Source organism: Homalodisca vitripennis, chromosome X (assembly GCF_021130785.1).
Source record: "Homalodisca vitripennis isolate AUS2020 chromosome X, UT_GWSS_2.1, whole genome shotgun sequence".
Taxonomy (NCBI): domain Eukaryota; kingdom Metazoa; phylum Arthropoda; class Insecta; order Hemiptera; family Cicadellidae; genus Homalodisca; species Homalodisca vitripennis.
The window spans coordinates 62,373,637-62,395,395 of NC_060215.1; the positions used below are offsets into that span (position 1 = coordinate 62,373,637).

At 32.7% G+C, this 21,759-nt stretch overlaps 1 protein-coding gene across 1 annotated transcript in view; it reads right to left on the minus strand.

Annotated features, from left to right (window-relative positions):
- LOC124369070 (R3H domain-containing protein 4-like) overlaps window positions 1-13,019 on the minus strand; it is a 31,587-nt gene extending 18,568 nt beyond the window's left edge. The window contains exons 1-3 of the mRNA XM_046826783.1: window positions 12,811-13,019; window positions 3,145-3,377; window positions 940-1,052 (exon numbers count right to left, since the gene is read on the minus strand). Of these exons, the coding sequence (XP_046682739.1) occupies window positions 940-1,052; window positions 3,145-3,377; window positions 12,811-12,881 (417 nt within the window). The 5' untranslated portion in view covers window positions 12,882-13,019. The remainder of the gene's footprint in view (window positions 1-939; window positions 1,053-3,144; window positions 3,378-12,810) is intronic.
- Between the last annotated feature and the right edge of the window lie 8,740 nt (window positions 13,020-21,759).

Genomic DNA, 21,759 nt, shown 5'->3' on the forward strand with positions numbered 1-21,759 from the left:
GTTAAAAAAAATAAATTCCAAGTATATCCACTTGAAGATTTACACAAATCATAGGACTTATTCTGAAATGAGCTGCCTTGAGAGGAATATATTGTCTAAACTTAGCCTACCCTTCCAGAGTAAGAGACTCATCCATTGAAATATTTTGGCAGGGAGTGTAAGATGTTTGAAATTTATTTCTTAGGTTAGAAAAACAGGATATATTTTAGAAAGTTGCACTGAAATTCCCCGTAAAGGGTTCATGATGTCACTGAAATGCAAGAATTTACAAGTAACTCAAACCTCAGTAATCCTCAACTTACAAGAGGATTCTTTGAAAAGTAGGATCTGACACTTGGCATTACTATAATGCTCATGAGCATATACATTGCTAATAATATATATATATATATATATTTTTTTTTTTTTTGATGAGGCACTAGTGGATGAAATTGTTGGGGAAACTAACAAATATGCAGCCATAGAAATGGCCAAAAGGGGCATGATTTTTTCAAAAATTTCCAGCGTGTGGAAGTGGGTCCCATGCACTAGAAGTGAAATACATACATGTATATATATATATATATATATATATATATATATATATATACATGTATGTATTTCACTTCTAGTGCATGGGACCCACTTTCACACGCTGGAAATTTTTGAAAAAATCATGCCCCTTTTGGCCATTTCTATGGCTGCATATTTGTTAGTTTCCCCAACAATTTCATCCACTAGTGCCTCATCAAAAAAATACAAAAAAGTATCTAGGATAGAATTGGTTTCAATTTGAGGGCCAATGTTATTCACAGAAAAAGTTTCCCTTTTTTCAAGGTAGTTTTCCATGTTTTCCCAAACTATATCAGGGCGTTTTTGTCAAGTTGTTTTTGGTATTTTAGAATATTTTTAAAACAATGTCAAGTATAACTTCATATTCATCCAAAGAGCAGATCATACCTCCATAGCTTTCTCATCACAGAGAAGCCTCTCGAATACTGTTGGCTCTTGTTGAATTATATCTTCATACATATCATCTTCACCTTGTTTTCCCAAGGATTGCAGAAATGCAGCTAAAACAACATTTCATAACACATTAATTAAGTTTCTTTAACTCCAAAGAAAAGTTTGAATGGTGTTGAATGGTACAGGACTTAACTAACCGTTCCGATAGTTGTCTTAATATCACAATTACATTTCATTTCAAGATAAATGTTACGTAATTAATAAAGATCATGAAAACAGACACCCCAAATTAGAGCATTGAGACACTCATAAATTTGTAATAAAACTCTCAGAATAAATTTTACCAAATCATACTCTAAATGTCAACTTCCTGTTTTGATCCTGTATAAGGTCAGGAAAAAATTCGAAAGCCAAAGCTTTATCAAGAAGCATTAATTGAGATGCTTGTCAAAAGAATTTCGGAAGTCAAGATAGCTTCAGCCTGACTTTATGAATGTAGAATTATCCACTGCTAAAAATAAACACAAGTTTGTGACAGTCAAACAGCCTTTCATATCCCATGTGAGGGCAGTATTAGTTTCCATAGAGGAAAGTATTAGAGTGAAGTTGGCATTAGTTGACGTAATCTACCATAAAGAATACTGTGTTACATTCTTTTCAAATATCTTACCAGAACAAAAGTCAATCTAAATTTAAATAGTTTGGGGGACACCTTTGTGAGGAATTTATATGGCTACCATAGCTTTTCAGATAAAAGGAAACTTACAACCAATAATAATCACAGGGACATGAGAAACAATACCAAATATATCTTTGATAATGAACTTAAGAATTCCATCAATCTCCTAAGTTAAGATAGTTATTAGGTACTTCAAGGAATGACAGACAATTTTCAAAAACCTTTTATGTTGGCATATGTTCACCACCTTCCTTGTGTAACTAATGTTTATCAAAAAGTTGGTATTCAGAAGCAAAGCACTCTGGAAGGATGAACACAGCACATTGACATCATTGAAAATCCCATTATAAATTGTTGATTGTTGATTCCCAAAAACTGTTTAATTAATTTAACAAAAACAATTTAAAGAAGTTAGTCGGTTTAGCCTACTTTCAACATTTATAGAATGCTACCTCCATCATCAAGCAGTGATCAAAATCACAGTTTTAATACTATCACTCTTCTCAGGCCAGACCACACATCTTATTGGAAATTTTGTAGAAATACATAAAGTTTTATGCCTTACACAGCATTCTTTGTTTTGGTTTCAGGACAAGAAGCTGAAAAAACCTCTACTGCACTTGAGGCTTTAAAGGTCTCCATGGCCTCTGGAATAACAGGATATTCAGGATGGAGGAACAGGGCCAATTCCTACCCAGATCTTGTGATACTGCCACAATGAGCGGGGATAGCCAGCATTATCTTAGCCATGTCACCTCCACTCGTCAAAATAGACTGGAGAGGAGTCTTCATCATGTTATACTTGTTAAAGCCTTTTTTAATCTAAGGGAGTCCTGCCCACTCCGACTATCATCTTCGCATCCTCTAACGGAAAATTGTTTTAAATTATTCCTCTGGCATCAAAGTGGTGCCATTTTAATAGTTCAATGTGAAGTTTCATGCATGTATACTGATCTAACACCAAAAAGTTATCAAAAGAAAACTTACAGAAAATATTATTTTGGTACCTTGTTTGTTAAAATTAGATATTGCAAAAGGTGGTATAGTGCATAATTAAGAAAATATATTGCACAACATATGACAATACTACAGAAGGTAAATTGTACCATTCAATTGTAATACTGTAATATTTTTTCCTTTTATTTAAAAACATCTCAAAGTGTAAGCAAGAAAATAAAGACAACAAAATTTGGGTTGCAATTAGTAAATTTGATTGAGTTAAAACAGCATAATCTATCAATATTTGTGAACAATTTATGCTATGACAAATAGTGAACACGTAACAGTCTGTGCGTTTCTTTAGTAGCAATAACAATATTTCAATTGTTATAGGATTTAAAAGAGTAACCTGTCGCAATGTTATTTTGCTGAGGCCATTATTAAACAGCAACATTGTCATCCAATTGATTACATCAAATGCATGTCTAGCTTAGTCACATCCTTCTTTTCACAGGTGATCAAAGTCAAATGTTACATTTTTAATGGTATTTTTCAGATAGATGACTGAAAATATATCTTACAGTTATCTAAGCGACGGGAGCGTTTACGACCCACTTTATAGTTCCTGCACATGTATATTCCTGAGATCCTTCTAACATTTGATGGTCCATTAACTCCATCTTGATATGCCTGTAGCATTGCTTGGTGGAATGCCTGACCCAGCCTGCGCCGATGGTACCGTGCCCGTGGTACATGCGCTGGCTGTGGCAAGACATCTTCATCCTCCTCTTCATCACTGCTGGATGATGGTTCTCTGCAATACAAATGAATGAGGTTGAATTCATTTCAAAAGCTATTGCTTAATCCAGAGATTATTTGCAATTCCATTAGTTACTTCATGTAAGCTTCATTCAAAATCTCCATTTTTGGTCTCTTCACATGTCTCCATTTCCATGTCTGACAGTTGATTTAAGTGTGTGAACCTAAAAATATGATGTATGAACAAATTATCATTTGGTATTTTTAATTGCTTTATAATCCACCCATTCCAATGCCAAAAAAAAACCAGCATGACTGGTGATAACTTCCTTTCCCATAGGAGATTCCACTATTTATTTAATAAACATAGGCACTCACACACTCCATAGTAAACTGTACTATATGTCTTTATACTACATATATTTAAATTTCTTATCATTAAGTTTGTATGTAATTTTATTGTACCTAAGTCTATTGATGTACTTGTTTTTGTTCATATACTAATTTTCTTATTATGGCCAGTTCTATCATTAATTGTTTTCTATTGCTAATGCTATTTGATATAATTTCTTTTTAACTTATTATCATTACTACCATCCCTGTAATTATTTAGTGTTATTTATTTGTTGCAAATATTTTTGTTGTATTATTTCATAAAATTTCCTGTAAATGGTGTAATTATTGATTTTTTTATATAAAAATTGGTACTTGTCTAATAAATTCATTGGGCCTCAGCAGACAAATGTATGTGCACAGTTCAATGGTAGGACAAAGATGGTGATTTCTTGTTTATTGAAATAAAACCTGGACACTGTCCTTTTTAACCCCATAGTAAACTCAATTATTCCAAGTGCTTATAATACCAATATTGTGCTTTGACAATTAATGTGGGATATAATTTATGAATCTTTTAATCTTCTGAACAACTGCATAATTCTCAATGCATAAAGATAAAAAGCTGTTAAAAAAAGCCCTCAACCTGTTTAACCCAATTCTTCAGGAGTGAAAAAAATTCTTAACACTTTAAAAGTATATACAACTATAAAAATAACATTTATTAAAATTAAAAGTATACTTTTAGGTAGTGTATTAACTCATGCACTGACAGCCACCACTATTTTATATATATTGGTGACCGTTTGAATACTGTTCTCCGGTACATCATCTCTAAAAAAACTCTATAACATATATTTTAAACTTTATATTATATTACGGTTCTCTTTCACAGAGGATGAAATAATTTTTATTTTTATGTTTATTTCTTTATCAGTTATATAATCTGTGAATTATGTTCTCCCTCAAAATATAAAAGCTGCTTTGCATTCTTTCCGACTGAGCTGAAAAATCTTGAGATTCCATCTTTTGTCATTGTTTTCAAATTTACTACAATTCACTGTTTTCTTCATGCTTTTAGTTGTTAGTAATGTATATAACTCATGCTGTACTTTGTTTCTATTTTACTATTATTATTGAATAGTATTTTTGTTAATTCGTAAGAAAATAAATAAATAAGAATTTTCATTGAGATTTACTTTCCAGCTTTGGTAACTAAAGGAACAGTTCATTCTATAACTTTACTTAATTTAACATATAACACAAATTTTACAAAATATCACAATGATAGTTCCTTGGATCAAAGAACTCCTGAATAGAATAATATGGTAAATTAATCAAAAGTCCATACAACCTATTCTTAGATGTACACTCTTAGAATTTTAGATTGACAATTATGCCTAGACAACACAGACATTATTACTGTATTATTATTTAATAATTATTAGTTATTTAGTGGGTACTAAAATCTTTATATTACATATTACAATTTATATATTTTTTTTATTTAAGCCATCTTATGAAATTAAATTATTGTAATATATATTATAGTTGAGTGTTAATATATTAAGTATACATTTAAAAATATTTGAATGTTAAAATGGCATCTCCAAGGGTATAAATAAATAAATAAACACAAGATTAGGCTCAGTACAAGGCCTATCTTTTCAACTATTCCGTAAGTGAAGCGGTTCAGAATGACCCTATAAAGTAGAGAAACTTTCAGAAGATTGACCAATCTCATTATCATGAGCTAAGATGTCTTTCATAGAATCCGGCGCTACAACGCAACTACCTAACCTTCACTGGCATGTCTTTCTTTTGCATGCATTGTTATTTTTAAGTACTTTTATATTTTCTTTCAAGGACCTTACTATCAATAAAATTTTCATTGATTCTTCTAAATGGGTGTTACAAGTTTTGCTGATAACCAAGTAGTCAGTTGAGTTTGTTTAATTTCTTCTCACCATTCTAATACATCAGTTTCTTTTTAAGCTAAATTTCTATATTACATTTCCTTTCCCAGGAGTGTATTTTCTCCTCCATATATATTTCCATATTTTTACTTTCTTTTACGAACCCCTCAATTTCTTCTTTATTTTCCTTCTAGTTTAAGTTCATGTGCAGATTTTAAAATTTTATAATTATGCAGATTCTGCTTTAATTCTTCATTTTCTACCAGCAGAGCATTGCTTAGTTCATTGGTGAGAGAACAATTAACACCAGTCTCGCCATCAGATATAATGTCATTAGCCTTGTTTATCAGACAGCTTGGGCGTTCCCATGTAATGTCATTCTCAGGAAATTTTTTGATTTCACTATATTTCGAGTTCACGCATGTAACAATTCCATGCATTACAAGGTCTTGTGCACAACATGACAACCGTCTAATTTATGACAAACATCACTATATATTCTTGGTATTAGTTTTCTCCATTTCAAGATTTTACTAACAGATTAGTAAGTGAAACCAATCTAAAAACTCAATTTAAATTAAAGCAATGTTAAATAGCAACAAGTCACAGTTGAATAGAAACAACATAAACATAATAAAAAAAGTCATTGAAAATCAATTAACTGATTAAAACTAGTACGTAAAACCACAAAGCAGAAGACAAGTTCACACATAAGATTCCCAGTAGCAGATTGGTAAAATTAGCTGACTGGTAGAGCAGCAGGTTGCTACTGGCCTGAGCAGATGTATCAAATCACAAATAATCACCTGGGAAACCTACTTTTACTTTTAAATTTCACTCCATGAGAAAGGTTCAATTCATGTTTGGAAATGATGTAGGCCTTCAGTGACAGGTTAAGTTCTAAAGTGGCACATTTGAACCTTCAAGCAATAGGTAAAAACTATTTTTATTAAATTAAACCACTATAAAATACTGAGATTTATTCAGTAGCAGCCATTTGAGAAGTTATTGCAGGCTAAACAAATGGCTATTTTTAATGTTATGTTTGCTTTCTATGACATTTGCTATTTTTTCTTCAAAGACTTTCTATTAAAATAACTCACAAAATTATAAACTTACTTATTATGGCTGTAGTATAATAAGCAACCAACACAAATATTCATGATTATCAAATCATCAATATTCATGAGTGACGAATCCTCGATATAACTACTTTAACCAAATTACGTTATAAGTATTTCAAATTACAGTATAGCTTGGCTGTTTTTATATCTTAAAAATTAATAATTTTATGATGAATAAAAAAACTTCTAGGCTATGTATATTTATAAAATGTAACAAATGAAATAGTGTAACATTTACTTACTTTTTCATAGTATTTTTAATTTAAATGTGTCCTGACATATTGTGAACAAATAAAACATGTACATCTCCAGTGTACTTGTGGCCATTACAGATGGGCAGTATTAGTGTCAATAACAGGTTATTCAGTGGTAACCTATTACCAGTAACACTGTTATTTCTGTAACAGCTGGACTGAATGATTTGGCGTTCTCAACTTTGAAATATTAGGTTACTCAATAACCAGTAACAGGTTAGATAATTTCGTACAAACACTTCTGACGAAAAAAGAGAAATTCCTTGAGACAGTACCAAAATTCAAACTCAGAACACTTAAGCGCTCATAAATGTTGCTTTTTATATTTATAATACATAAGTATGTATAGCATAATAACAAATCGTAGATAGGGGTGAGTATTACCCGATAATTGTATCATATAGTGAAATTTTAAAATAACACTTTTTTTTACTTTATTATCTATCAGTCTAAATAGCCTATTACATTGTAGTGTGTTAGCTAAATATTTGTATACTATGTTTAAATAGACCCACACATAGATTTAGTCTCAGTTTACTTGCAATTTAATAACGTCATTTCAGTAACAGCTTGGTGCGAATATAGAGATTGAATCGGCTGGTAACATGTTACCATGGTAACAAATTATTGGAACTTAATACCTCAACACATTATTTTGTAATAGGTTATTACAAATAACAGTATTTCCTATCTCTAGTGGTCATTACTCAAAATACCATACACATAATTTAACCTTGTTTGAATTAATTTGAAACAATAACGTCAAACTGCATTACGTTACAGACTTTTAATATTGTATTATAGTGAAGCAGCTATGTTTTTATATGTAAAATAAATATGTGTATTTTAGATTATAAAAATAATAAAACTTAATTTATACTAAGTTGGAGCAGCATAGTAATTACAATTACTTTACAAGGTAAACACGTCTGGCAGCATTTAAACCATTCTAATGGACAGTTAATTCGATAATCATGAATATTCGAGTGGGTGCTAATCATACTGCAACACTTATTATTAATTTTGTATGTAAATAGTATTTTATTTATATGAAACATGCAATCAAGTGGGTTTTTTATTCGCACAAGTTACCGAATAGGTATTGACCATTTGGGTGCCATTGCTATTTTGCTGTTACCCCCTTTTTTGTATATGCAAGCATTTTTGAAAAAAATTATAGTTCAACAACCACTTAACAGATTTATGTTAGTGCGTAAACTTTTTTACTTTACTATAACTTTTGCGTTTCATTAAAAATTGTCCAAATGTATTATTTTTAGATTTTTCTGAGCTATACCACATGAAAGGCCATAAAATTATAAACAAAATTCATATGTACTATTATATGTTTTCACAATAAATTAACCCTACATCGGGCGCTAAACGGAGTTTTCCTCCGTGTATTTTTTATTATTAAAAATAGTACTACTTTTCTGATGTTGGCAGTCGTTTCCCGTAGTGTACTTCACGAGCATCTTTCGGGGAAGCGAAACAATAGCCTCCCGCTTATCTTTGTCAAAATCTGTCAGTGTGAGGGTCTACTTCCGTGCGAGACTGGACGATTCCTCCGTGAGCGCCCGATGGTGTGTTTGTAGTTCTTGGACGAAATCTCCGTGAGCGCCTTATTGTGTTTAGTTTTTATGGAGTAATAATCCGTGTGCGCCTAAATGTGTGACCTGTGATGGTTTTTTTTAAGTTTTACGATATATTTTATTTGAATTTTGTGAAATGAGAATGAAGATGAGAGACTTGTCAGTACAGTACCAGTGTGCTAGAGAACATTTCAGTATTCTTTATGGGGTGAACATTGTCGTTATAAGAACCAGAAGGAAAATGTTTTGAAACTTTTTGTAGTGTGTAAAAAATCTTTAGTAAGAATAAAGTTTGATTTCAGAGTAATAATTGACATTACAATTGTATAATATCTCAAGAATTGAAGTAAGTTGTTTTTGTAAGAAGTTAAAACTAAGTTAATTTCCATATATTATTACAGTAGGTTAAACATTTTTACAATTACTTGCATTATATCTTAAAATTAATCATGTTTTTATTATAGAATAACATTTTTTAAGATTTTGAATTTCTTATTTGGAAAATTCGTTACATAAGAGAGTAATTTTTATTTAATTTCTAAAAATGAATATATTACATTGTAATTAAATCAGTATGAATATTTAAACAAATAAAAACAGTTTAAACGACTATGATATCCATTATTCGCTAACCTGGAGGAAACCTCCGTGAGCGCCTGATGGTGTTTCTAATTTTAAGCGCCTGATGGAGGGTTAATGTCAAGAATAGGTCAACTTGGCAGCAATAATGCAAGCAATAAAACAAGCGAAAGCTTGTTGCTATGGAAACATCCAAATATCAATATTGGTATTATTACACTAATACATGTAAATTGTACACTGCTTTATGAGTTGATTTTACATTAAAACAAAATTACGGAATAAAGTAAACAGTGCTACAACCCCAACGTGTAATTCGCATCTGGCAAATTCATCTACTGACAGACCATAGCAACATCATAATTAATTATATCATCCCAAAGACTTACTAGGAGAAAAACGGGCATTAAACGATGCATAAAAACATATCAAATGCAGCTATATGGTTACTCGGATATTTCAACTGTGTACTATATCAAATATCGAAGGACATGTAAACCAGCTGACAGTAATGCCTCCGGCCATCAGTGTGGGCTGAGATGATGCCCACGCTGATGGTGATGATTGAAAATCGTCACTCAAGATAGTAATGCCTCCGGCCATCAGTGTGGGCTGAGATGATGGAACCTATCAGTAAAATATCAAAATTCTATTTGATCTGAAACACTTGAGAGCCCCCTACATCGATAGATTATTTGGGATGTAACCTAATTTCACATATGTAATTAATTTTTTGCAATACATAATTAGTGAGCGCCTAAACATATGTGGAATGGACATAGTGTGGAAATGAAAGTATATTATTATAAGAAATTGTTAAAAGTGTGGCTTCTCCGCCCACTTTTATTTTGTTGGCCGGTGGTCGGGCGGTAGCTGTGTCAAGCCTTTTTTCTAATCTTGCCTACAGCTGGTCTTGTCGTTTGCTATTGCTAGGTTTCTAACCTCGTTGTAGGATTTATCTGTAGATTTTACTTATGTACTTGTTGCTTTTAAGATTAGTCGGAGCTAGGCTTTTCTCGCTCTCTTCTCTACAGACTATGATAGAGTGAGGATGTGCTGAAGAAATATTGTGTACAAAAAACAAACATATATACTTCTTCAAAGCTGGCTGCCACGCTCTCTATGCATCCCGGCATGGTGCAGTGATATCAGTATCGTTTCCTTGCCTTCCAAAAAGGTCCATGTACCTCTTAGATTATTTTACGGCCTAAATTCAGTGATAACCAATGTTAAAAGTATCCCAAAAGTGGTTTTTCAAAGTTTTAGATAAAGTGGGTAAAGTGCCACCTGCCAGACATAACTTCCCCGATCTTAATGCTGTCTTAAAGTACAGAAAATACTATATATTCTACAACATATATAGTAAATTTATCTCACCATAACAGCTGTATAACCCTTTGCCCTCAACATTCATTATTACATAACATAGCTAGGATGGGAAGGGTTGATTCAATGCAAATATTGAGTTTAGTTCCATTTCACCGTCCACCTAGTGTGCCTGAAACATGACACTTGTACATATTTACTCCTGGAATCTGGAGTCCACATCTGTCTGAAGAGATCCATAAAAAGTCAGCAAAGAAGCCATTCAAAACAAACTCTGCATCACTTCAAAGAACTCTTTGCTATAATGTTACACAGTCTGGTTACCCAGCAGCTATCCAGTGTAATCTAGATGAAGAGGTATTCTCATTGTCCCATCAGGTGGTAATTTGCACAAATGTCAGCAAATAGACACAGCATACTCGCGATAATGAGTCAAAATAATAGAAAATACGAATTATAACCAAAATAATGTTTGTAAAACTATCATAATGAGTTAATTTTGTTATCCATCAATGTTTTTCATACAGAAAATACAACAAAAATACATGTTAGCAATCATAATTTGCGTAAATGCCAATTACGTGTTGTCCTCGAATAGACTTATTTGGATTTAAAATTTAGCTGCAACACACCACTAGTCGTGATATTGTAAAATCGTATCTTTGAAGCACTTCTATCTGTATCAGAATCAAGTAAAATGAACCATGGCATTAAGTATCAGAATCAATCCGTCACTAGTAAAAATGCCAGGGACATTATAAAAATTCGTGCATAATTCATGCACTGTTTTCCGGTGCCCAAAATTCATGAATAATCCAAGCTTTTCCAGGTGTTCATCTTATGTGACAGCCCTGGGTACAGTCCCATGTAAGTATCGTGGCCCCAAATATATTACACTGCCAATATAATTCTTTCTTTTGCATTAGAAATTTATCTGCTATTGTTACCACAATGCAGTTTATTCACAATCTGTATAAGTAGACCCAAGTACCGAACAGTATCTTCCAAAGTTGACCCCAGAATGCGAGCATAATTAACGTAATCAATTACTTACTGGCTCTTAAAAATATTGTGTTTGCCTTAAGATGATATTTACACAAGAACAAAATCACAACACAACTAAAAAGTAAATGAATAAAAAATGGCTGTGGTTAAAGTCACATGTTCAACAGGTTACAGTCACAGACTATGAAACAACACAACGTGAGGCTTGTCATACACGTAACAAGCAGTTGGATGATTTGGTTTAAACGGTTTGAATTGTCCAACCAGGCATACATGTGCGGCGAAGTCATTCAGACAAATAGTTGATAAAAAACTTGTGAGATTTCCACCAGCCGTAATTCAACAAATACCGCCCTTATGACGAAAAATGTTGCATGTGGGGAAGTCGGCCAACTGGCTATCTGTAGTCTGGCGACAAGATTAGTTCAGTCAAAATTAGGATGTGACTGTAGTATCAAACTATAGCCTTAGTGTCTTCGTTTTAACACTGTAAACTATTCAGCAATAGCATTACCCACACGTTGTTGATCTTGAATCAGAGTTTCACAGATCACATCGTGAAAAATACAATGATTGATATTAAAATCAACTCTTGATTCAAAGAGTTGTAAAATTATCCCTTTATTTCATGATCAAATTATTCCTTGATAGTTTTTAGAAATAAAAAGTCGTTTTTGAGATTTTCCCGATTCTACAGGAAGATTAGTGGCTAATTCGCAGTGTGTTGAATTCCTGACTTCCCGGTTGGGTAGCCACCCTGTACCAACAGGCATTTATCTTGCATTTATTCCAATAACAACATTATATCCAAGGGTAGTAGTACAATTTAAAATTTTTCGTTTTTTCACAAAATTTCATATCTGGTGCCGTATAAAAAAATGTTTACTAAAATTTTATATTGGACATTCAGTGTCTACAAATAATTAAAAATAAAACCATAGAGGTTACAAATGTTAAGGGTTGGTTTCTATAATTCTTTTATTTTCAACAAAATGCTCAAAAAGCCTACCAATATAAAATAATTTAACTGTCCGTTCTATGGTTTGGTATGAGAAAAAGAAAAAGGTTGGCCAGCAACTGCTGAGAATTACCATCTATGCCAAGGTCACTGAGACCAATCTATATCTTGACAAAATCTTTGAACAAAATATGCCAAGGATCTGGGTTTCATTCCATATGGCAATATTTAACACACCGTCATATACTCAGGACAGGCAATTTGTTATATAATACATAAGAAAAACTCATTTTCGAACAATATTTGCTAAATTAATTACAGATATTACTAAACTGTCCAAAAACGTAACGAAAGAAAGTGATATCATCCATAACCTATACTACAAAAAATAGCATACTCACAATACTTCAATATGAATTTGGTGCTCTTCTGGTGCAATATATTTTTCATTTGGTGTTCTTAAAAACCCCATTTTAACACTGAACTAATCAGAATGTTATCAGATAAACCTTCTCGAAAGTTTTAACCTCTAAGTTCAAAATGACTCAGATAAACAATAAACATATACAAAGCAGACAAGATGACAGTGTTCCGTGATTCTGTTTGCAACCGGGAGTGACCGGTCACTGAATTACTGAAATCTTCCGGTATCGACTTTACATGGCATGTTACCGGAATCACCGGTTTTGAACAAATAAAGAACAATGAGATTTATTGTAGGTACGTAACAATTATTTATTATGCTCTTCAAAATAAAGATAAGTCTTAGAAATAAAACGTTTTATAAAAAATCTTTGAACTGGTAAATAAGTCAATAAAAGTTCACGTGTCCAAGGAGTTTAGGCTAAGTAGCAAGAGTTAAGATACAGGCTTAGGAATAGATCAAAGTAAGATTACAAAAGATCACTCAAATAAGTTCCTTCGATAAAGTAATCCCTTAAACATATTTTATAATTTAATAAATGATATGGATTCTAGTTTTGTGGGAGATAATGAAATACTTGTGTACCAAAATAGAATTATTGGTTTAAATGTCATTATTGATGATAAATGAGTTGAAAAAATAATAAGATTACACAGACATTTGCCAACGTAATGCAACACGATAAATCCAGAGCTTTTTCTGCTCTCTTCTTTAGTAGTGAAACCTAAAACATGAGATTAAGCACGTGCAAAGTTTAGATTTTGTAGGGAAATGGCATATAGTTTAAGGTGTAAACTAATGGAAAATTTAAGACATTAGCCTTTCCGAAAAGGAACCTACATGAAATTCTTTGATGTTTCCATGTACCTCTCTTAACGCTCCCTTCCGGAGTTTAAATATGAATGTTGTGCATACACTATCGCGTTCCCAAATACCCATTGTTTGTGTGAGTAAATAAACACATAGTATACAAGCAAGGCTACCATAGAGTCAGCAAATTTTTTATTGTTTCTTGTAAGAAATATTCCCGAGTTCCGATTATTAGAAAAAAATTCAATAATATGGTGTTTAAAATTAAATTTGTTGTCAATGTACATGCTAAAGAAGCATTCACATGCAAGATAAATATCTTCATTTTCTTAACGGAGTGCCAACTGATTATTTTGTAATATTCAATTTATTGTTATTAACTATAACGATATATTATTTAATATGTAATGTTGAAACCATTGATCTACTTTGTTTTCACATGAGGTAGCTGGTACATAAATTAGAACTTATTTATTAACAGACAGAACAGTATTGCGATCTCTTGTGTACTTGGCAATAATGTTGTAATTTACATGAGATATTTACAGTAAATAACTCACCCAATAAAGTTCAGACTGTCTCTAAGAGATCCTATTGTCTGTGACAAGGCAGATTATACATTGACATAAGTGGTACAGTCTGGGAAGTTATATACATTTGTTTTAGAAATAAAACTGGTACAACTACCGACCTATGCGAAACGCTTCTAGTAACCACAATGAAATGAAATGAAAATGAAATGAAAAATGACTTTATTTACAGAGGCGAAGTTAGGACTTAAAAGTCCTCTCTACCACTTAACCTCCTCTCTACCACTTAACCTCCCGACAACCATAACCGTTCTAATATTAATAATAGCGTTGTGTACCGAATACATCCTACCTTATGAATATGACTTGATCCAATTATGTGTTATACATATATTAACGCCAAGAAATTTAAGCTTTGTACTCGAGTGCTGTGTTTTCTTCTAGTTCATGTAATTTCTTGTACTCTTTGTATCTCAGATCACCTACGTCATTCAAGTCTTTGAAGAACTCCATTATTTAGTAAGAAAATTATTTTCTTCTGAAAACCAAAATTCTCAAAAGTCTTCGAGAACTCGAATTACGAAAGACATAATGTTGTCCTGTAACAACTTTTTTTTGAAGATTTTGTGAAAAAGGTGACATTATACATAATTCGATCTCTAGATTCTTTTTCCCAGATCAACATCCGTAATGTAGTAACTTTTCTGTACTTCTCTACATTTGTGACGTTAGCGTTCCGCGTGGAACGCGGCCTTGAACCTTTAACTGAAATTTATTTAAAAATATCACAGCTCAAAAACTAATTGACAGATTTTGATGACATTTGATACACATATAGAGAATACTTAAATCTTTCGACTTAACTTATCCACGAGAGTGAAATCATCCCCTATTTCTTACTATTCATAAATAAATAAAAACGTTCTAAAAAATCTGAAACTTCAGAAACAAGCGAGTTACCTATACTTAAAATTTCACGAAAATTACAGAATTTTCAAAATTAACCCCAACTATCCCTTATCTTAAAACTCTTATATTTCATAAACTTCCTTTTTCATAGCTTTGTCGATTAAATTATATATATATATAGAATCAGTAAATATCAAAGAATGTTTTACCATAAATTATGGCCCAACCCTTAAGATGACCTTGAATCAGATCACCACCACCCCCCTTTTGAGACATTCTCTTGAATTTAAAAATAAATACTTCTATCCATGTCTCCTACATTTGCATAACAAATATTTAACGAACGGGTTATAACATTTTCTAAAAACACTACTTAATTTGCTTAATATCGTTCTTAATCGCATTTGTAATCATTTTGAAAATCCACATTGATAGTTATGTAGGTTTTAACCATTAATATTTGTCAAACTCTTCGTTGTATTAATGACTTAAATTTGGGATTGTAATACATTTAAATAATTATGCAGTAAACCATCTTAAAACTGGGTACATCTGATACATAATTCTGAAAAGACCTCCGGAAATGTTCAAATTTTGTAATTCATCTAGTAAGAACTATTCAACTTTACTGTAATATGTTTTACATTAGAACTATCGAATTTTTAAGGGTTCTTTCTTGATTATTCTGTCTATCTACTTGTAAACATTGAATAACGAACTAAGGATTGAAATATTTCGATAAATATTTGTGATATCGAACTAATTGTTCCAGAAATACCTTTTGGTACAATACGTTGTCGATCTAGAAAACTAAATATAGTATTTTAAGTTTTGTAATTTCACCAATCAACCGCATTTTACTACTGGTTTTATAATCAATCGTTGGAACTATAACACAAAAATTAGTTAATGCTAATTTTCCATCAACTGGCATATTGATGTTATTTATGATGATGCAACATTATGTCAAAGCAATAAAGCATATTATTATTTCAAAATTTGGGGGAAAAGTGGCGAAACAGTCAAATCAGAAAGAAATGTAGGGTAAGATCGTAGAGGTAAACATTTCTCAAATTTCTACCACTTTATATTGATTTTGAAATATTATTGCCAGTTTTTTGAGGGTTTTCAATTACATTTTTTACTAGATGTTTCATTAATTGTAGCAGATTTCTTATTGGTTTTACGAGATTTTTCAGCCTTTTAACAGATTTTTCGTTGATTTGAAGCATATTTTCATTAATTCCAAGCAGATCTTTCAGTTTTTTGTAACAGATTTTTTATTAATTCCAAGCAATTTTTTCATTGATTTTTAACAAGATTTATTGTTTTGATTTGTGTCGTACTTTGGTCAGGTTTTTACATTGGTGTCCCCAACAATTACTGATGTCCCCAAAAGTGAGCCAGAATCGGCATATTCATATCTACTTATTCGTATTACTACACCTATATATATATATATATATATATACATTATATAATTCATCTGTGTTTTCGTTATGAGTTATATTATTACATTAGTTCTCCTTTTTTTACAACGTTATAAATTCTGATTCGTTGAAAAAGTAAAATGTGTATCCAGCCTAATCATGTTGTCCATGGTAATTTGTGAGCTCTCTTGTTAAAAATTCTTTTATATTGTAATTATCAATTATTATTTTTTTCCCCAAGTGAGAGACTGTATTCAATTATTTGAGTTAACTGTACTGAATAGTGCAATTGTTGCTAATGTATACAGATGCTATACAGGCTACCCTAATACAAAGATACGAAACGTTCAAACACCACAAGGTTTTTTGTTCCAATGGGTTTACGTACATTTTAAACTTTCGCCCATGTTTAAAACTATACATAGATTTCTATATCGATTTCTTACGAGATTTCTTAATTGCAAACTGAATAATTTATTCATATGAAAGTGGTTTTTTCTTACGTCAACAAACAGTAAAGAAATTGGGTTCGTTCAGAAATACTGGTTCGTAGGTAGTACTTAACTCTTGTAAGGGAGGAAAACCACGTTCTTCAGCGCAATTTGTTGCAGGTATGCACGAACTTATCCTTACACATCTTCTAGGGGTACATCTAAGAAATTTTCAAATCATTTTAGTGATAAAATAATAAAAATGGGCGGTCAGTTCTAACAGAACAGTTCTTTGGAAGTGACACTCTTAAGTAGTATCAGAATCCGAATCATTTACATATTTACCCGAGTAGACCGAGTATATTTTATGTTAAGTCTCCCGCGCTGACCCAAAGTCTGACTTTGTTTACCAATCACTAAAACGTGTTCTTGTCGCACTTTATGTATGAAAACCCTTAATTAGAAAAACAAAGTAAGGAATCATCGTGATTTTGTACATAATATATAACTTGAAGTTCGTATGTCTATGTTTGTTTATCGCCATTCGTCTTCCGCGTTACTGCGCGGACGTCAACTGCTCGGCAGTAAAAAAGATAACTTATGTTTATGTAATAATTTATGTGGTTGTATATAAATATATTCTCTATAAGAATGTTTTTCGATTTATATCCCAATAATTCTTTGTTTAGAATGCATATTAAAAGTAATAAAAATACAATCCCATATGAGGAAGATATAAACATATTTATCACACGAGGACTTTTTGGAACTTAAAGCTCAAAAAACAAAGAACACAGTAAAAATAAAAATACAGAAAACTCAAAAGCATTGATATTTATTTTATCAAAATGTTGACTGCATCAGTAATAAGATGGAAATACTTAATTATTATCTATGTACATCACAGCCTGACATTGTTATCATAACAGAACATGGACTTGAGCACCACACAATTAAAAGCGTTAGATTTCCAGGTTACAGCTATGTAACTGCATTTACTAGAGAAAATCACCAAAAAGGAGGCATTGTAATTTATAAGAAGGACAAGCTCGATAGATTAATAGACTCTTGATATTCAATAATACAGCGAAGAGCTGGTTTGTGAAATTGCTGGAATTCAGGTTTTATCTAGTAACGAACTTTCTCTTTTAATTCTTTGAATCTACAGGCCACCTAACGCTCCTTTAGAAGGTGTATTGACTGCTTAAGCCAATATTTAGGATAATATTCCATTTACAAAATGAAAGACTGATTTACCTGGTTGAAGATTTGAATGTGGACTATCTGGACAAAAGAAATAAAAACACCATCTTGCTTCAAGGGTTTATTGTGGAATATGGTAACTTAAGTGAATTGTTCGTTACTTAAACAAACAGATCTACCGCCCACAAGGATCACTCCATTATCCTCGACTTCTATAGACACTGTCTGTACGAACATGACATGAGTAGTGACAAAATTGATGATGAAGTTGAGCATAATTTTATATCTGATCATACTGCACAATTATGCTCACTTAGGATTCCTTCAAACATTACAGAACATGCAACTTCAACTCGTACACATCTTAACTCCTGAAACATGTTATTCCTAAGTGACCTATAAGCTGCTAACTCATGGCATAATGTGTACCTATTCTCCAATGCCCAGATTGCACATTCAAACTTTTTGAATAAGTGCTCTAAGTTATTCTTGCCTCTTCAGAGTTTCACGCAGCAAACTCAAGATACGACGTAGACTAGATCTCACAAGCCCTGATGTCCTGCAGCTGCGAAGAAGTTTCACTACGGCCCAAGAAAAATATCAGAGTGGCAGAGAGGAAGACCACCTTGAAGCAGTTTCTAGAAAGAAAGAATATGACTTAAAGCTTCGTATTCATATAGCTAAATCAACCGAAAAAGCAAGGATGTATAGGACATTATTAACAGCGATAGATCTGCTCGCAGAGACGTTAAGGAAGTCAAAGTTAGCTATCATTCTCTGGAGAGAAGGTTGGCGATATTTCCAAACTATTTTATTGCCACTTTTCCAATATTGCTGAAGAAACATTGAAAGCCAATACACCACATAGAACATCCGTTACTTTCAGAATCCCAATTAGGTTCATCAACTGCTTTCTTCTTTTCAGCCAGCCTCACGTGAAGAGAGTATCAGTGTAGTTCATAAAATGAAGACGAGTTCCTCTTCGGAAGTTGACGGTATTTCCTCCAGAATGACGAACTGTGCTCCTCTTTGACTTATATCGTTCATAAATTCTTACTGCAAGGTGTTTTTTCCCACTAACCTACAAAAATTCCAGGATATACCCCTTCAAAAACAAGGTGAAAAAGATGACATACAAAACGACCGGCCCTATAGTCATCTCATTAGTTTCTATAGTCTCTAAAATAGTAGAGAAGGCAGTTCTCTCTTATGTCCCACCTTCAACTAAACGACCTCCTTTCTTCAGGTCAACACGGTTTCTTTCGGGGTAAATCAACTACAACAAAACATGTATGACTTGTTGAATAAATTATCGACCACCTGGAATCAGGTACAGTTAGTAGTATGTTTTTAGACCTAAACATAGCCTTTGACTTCCTTAATCATGAACTAATATTGGCTAAACTAGAAAACTTGGGGATTAAAAATTCTGCACTAAATTTATTTACATATTACCTTACTAGACGAACTCAAATTGTGGAAATAAATCAGAAAATAAATGGAGAGACTAGAAATGCAACATATACATCACATTATGTAAAAATAGGTGTTCCCCAAGCTCTCTTCTAGGACCGGTATTCTTTATGCTGTTTACAAGTGACTTCCCAACACACATGGAACCATATGGTCAGGTGATATGTTTGCTGATGATATTGTCTTCCTCACCATCAGTAAATCATACAAGACCTTAGACATAATTATTTATTTATTCTAATGGTACAGAGACCATTTTTTACAATAAGGTACAAGTTAGATAGCAAAGTTAGTACATATTCACCAGTAGTACACAGTAAGCACGTAATAAGCTAAACAAATACATAATTAACAAGCCACAACAAAGTACGATAGCAAACTGCAGTAATAGTAACAAACAATAGAAGTAAGAAAACCTATAGAATTGAAAATTGTAACAATAACAAGAAATAGTATTGATAGTAATTTAACAACAGAGCAATAATATAAGAAAAGATTAAAAACAACAGAAAATAAACATTACCTAGCAGTGTATACAACTAACAACATAAGTGCAATGCATAACATAATTGAATATTCAGATTACAGCTGATTGACAAGCTTTCATAACACTCCTCTTGAGAGAAAGAACAGACCCATGAAAAAGTCAATAATCTCAGACGTCTTGCTACCAAGACTCTAAAGCAAAGCACTGCCACTCCAAAGTTGTATGAATGGGATGTAGGGAGGAATCTCCGACAGAGACTGACCGCGATCTCGTTCCCTTCAAATCAATTCCAGATGAGGGCAATCCAACAAGTCCAATTATCAACTTAAAGAGAAATATCATATTTAAGATGACACGTCGATGATGGAGATGTTGTAGAGAGAAAAGCTGCTCCAGCTGTGGTAGTGGTGTTTCCAAGTAGGTGAAGCCCAGACGAACACCAAGCATACTCACAAAGCGAGCCTGTACTCCGTTCAACTCATCTATGTGGCCCAGTTGGTAAGGAAACCAAATCTCACTGCCATATTCGAGTAGTTGGCGCACCAATGGATCTGTACAAGGCTAGCAAGGATTGTTGTGATCTAAAGCCTCTTGTTGATCTACCAATAAAACCCAACAGGGAATATGCCTTGGAGGTGATACTAGCAACAGGATCAGCAAGACGTTGAGTAGGATTTGAGAAGACTGAAGAAAAGTGCCGAGCAAACAGGTTACAGATACCCAGAGAGTCATCAGCCACAGATCCATCCAATGTCATTTTAAGTGGAACGGAAAAGTTGATTTTTAAGTTGTTAATATGCGATTTAATAGGATGTAATATTGTGTGGAATACTGTCCTCAATCTTTGCAATGTAGTTCCTGTAACAGTATGAAGCCAAGGGCTTACAATCCCGCCTAAGCCTCACTGTCATAGCAGTTCCCAGTAGTTTTAAGTCTCTTTTCGGCTGTCTTTTTTCAATTATAAGGTTTATAAGTCTTATTGAAATCATTTAGGGAAATTAGAAACCATAATCCTCCTCGAGGGAGTGTTCTGTTTGTGTACTTTTTGTTCTGAAAAGAATGAAGGCAGTATGCACGTTATCTGCAACATGAATGGCTTATCATGCACTCTTTAAGTCGCATGTAACATATGTTATTGTTTTATGGGTTAGCTCTGCAGCCAAAAATACTCGCTGAAGATGGCAATTCTGAAAAAACCCTAAGAATCATGAATAATCTTCTTCCATATTATAGTTGCAGACAAGCTTTTAAGGAACTATGAATCCCAACTTTAGAATCAATCTACTTAACTGATTTCATTACCTATGTATGTAGCCAGAATTTAACTAGAAAGTCTGATCTCCATTGCAAGACATGCTAATGACTTTAGTCTTCCATTACACAAAACAGCTGCATATGCCAAGAAGCCTCCTCCATATTCATGGGCTAAATTCTACAACACGCATCCGACTAAAGTGAAAAATTGAGATTCCAAGACCTTTAGGAGAAGACTGCAAAGCTGGATGATGGAGAAAATGCTATACACTATAGAAGAATTTGCAAACTAGTAGCAGCAACTACCACCAATATACTTTGACCTAACATAGAATTATGACAATTTCTAACATTATTACAATTCTATAAACTAGTTTTATCGAAAATATGTTATCTTAA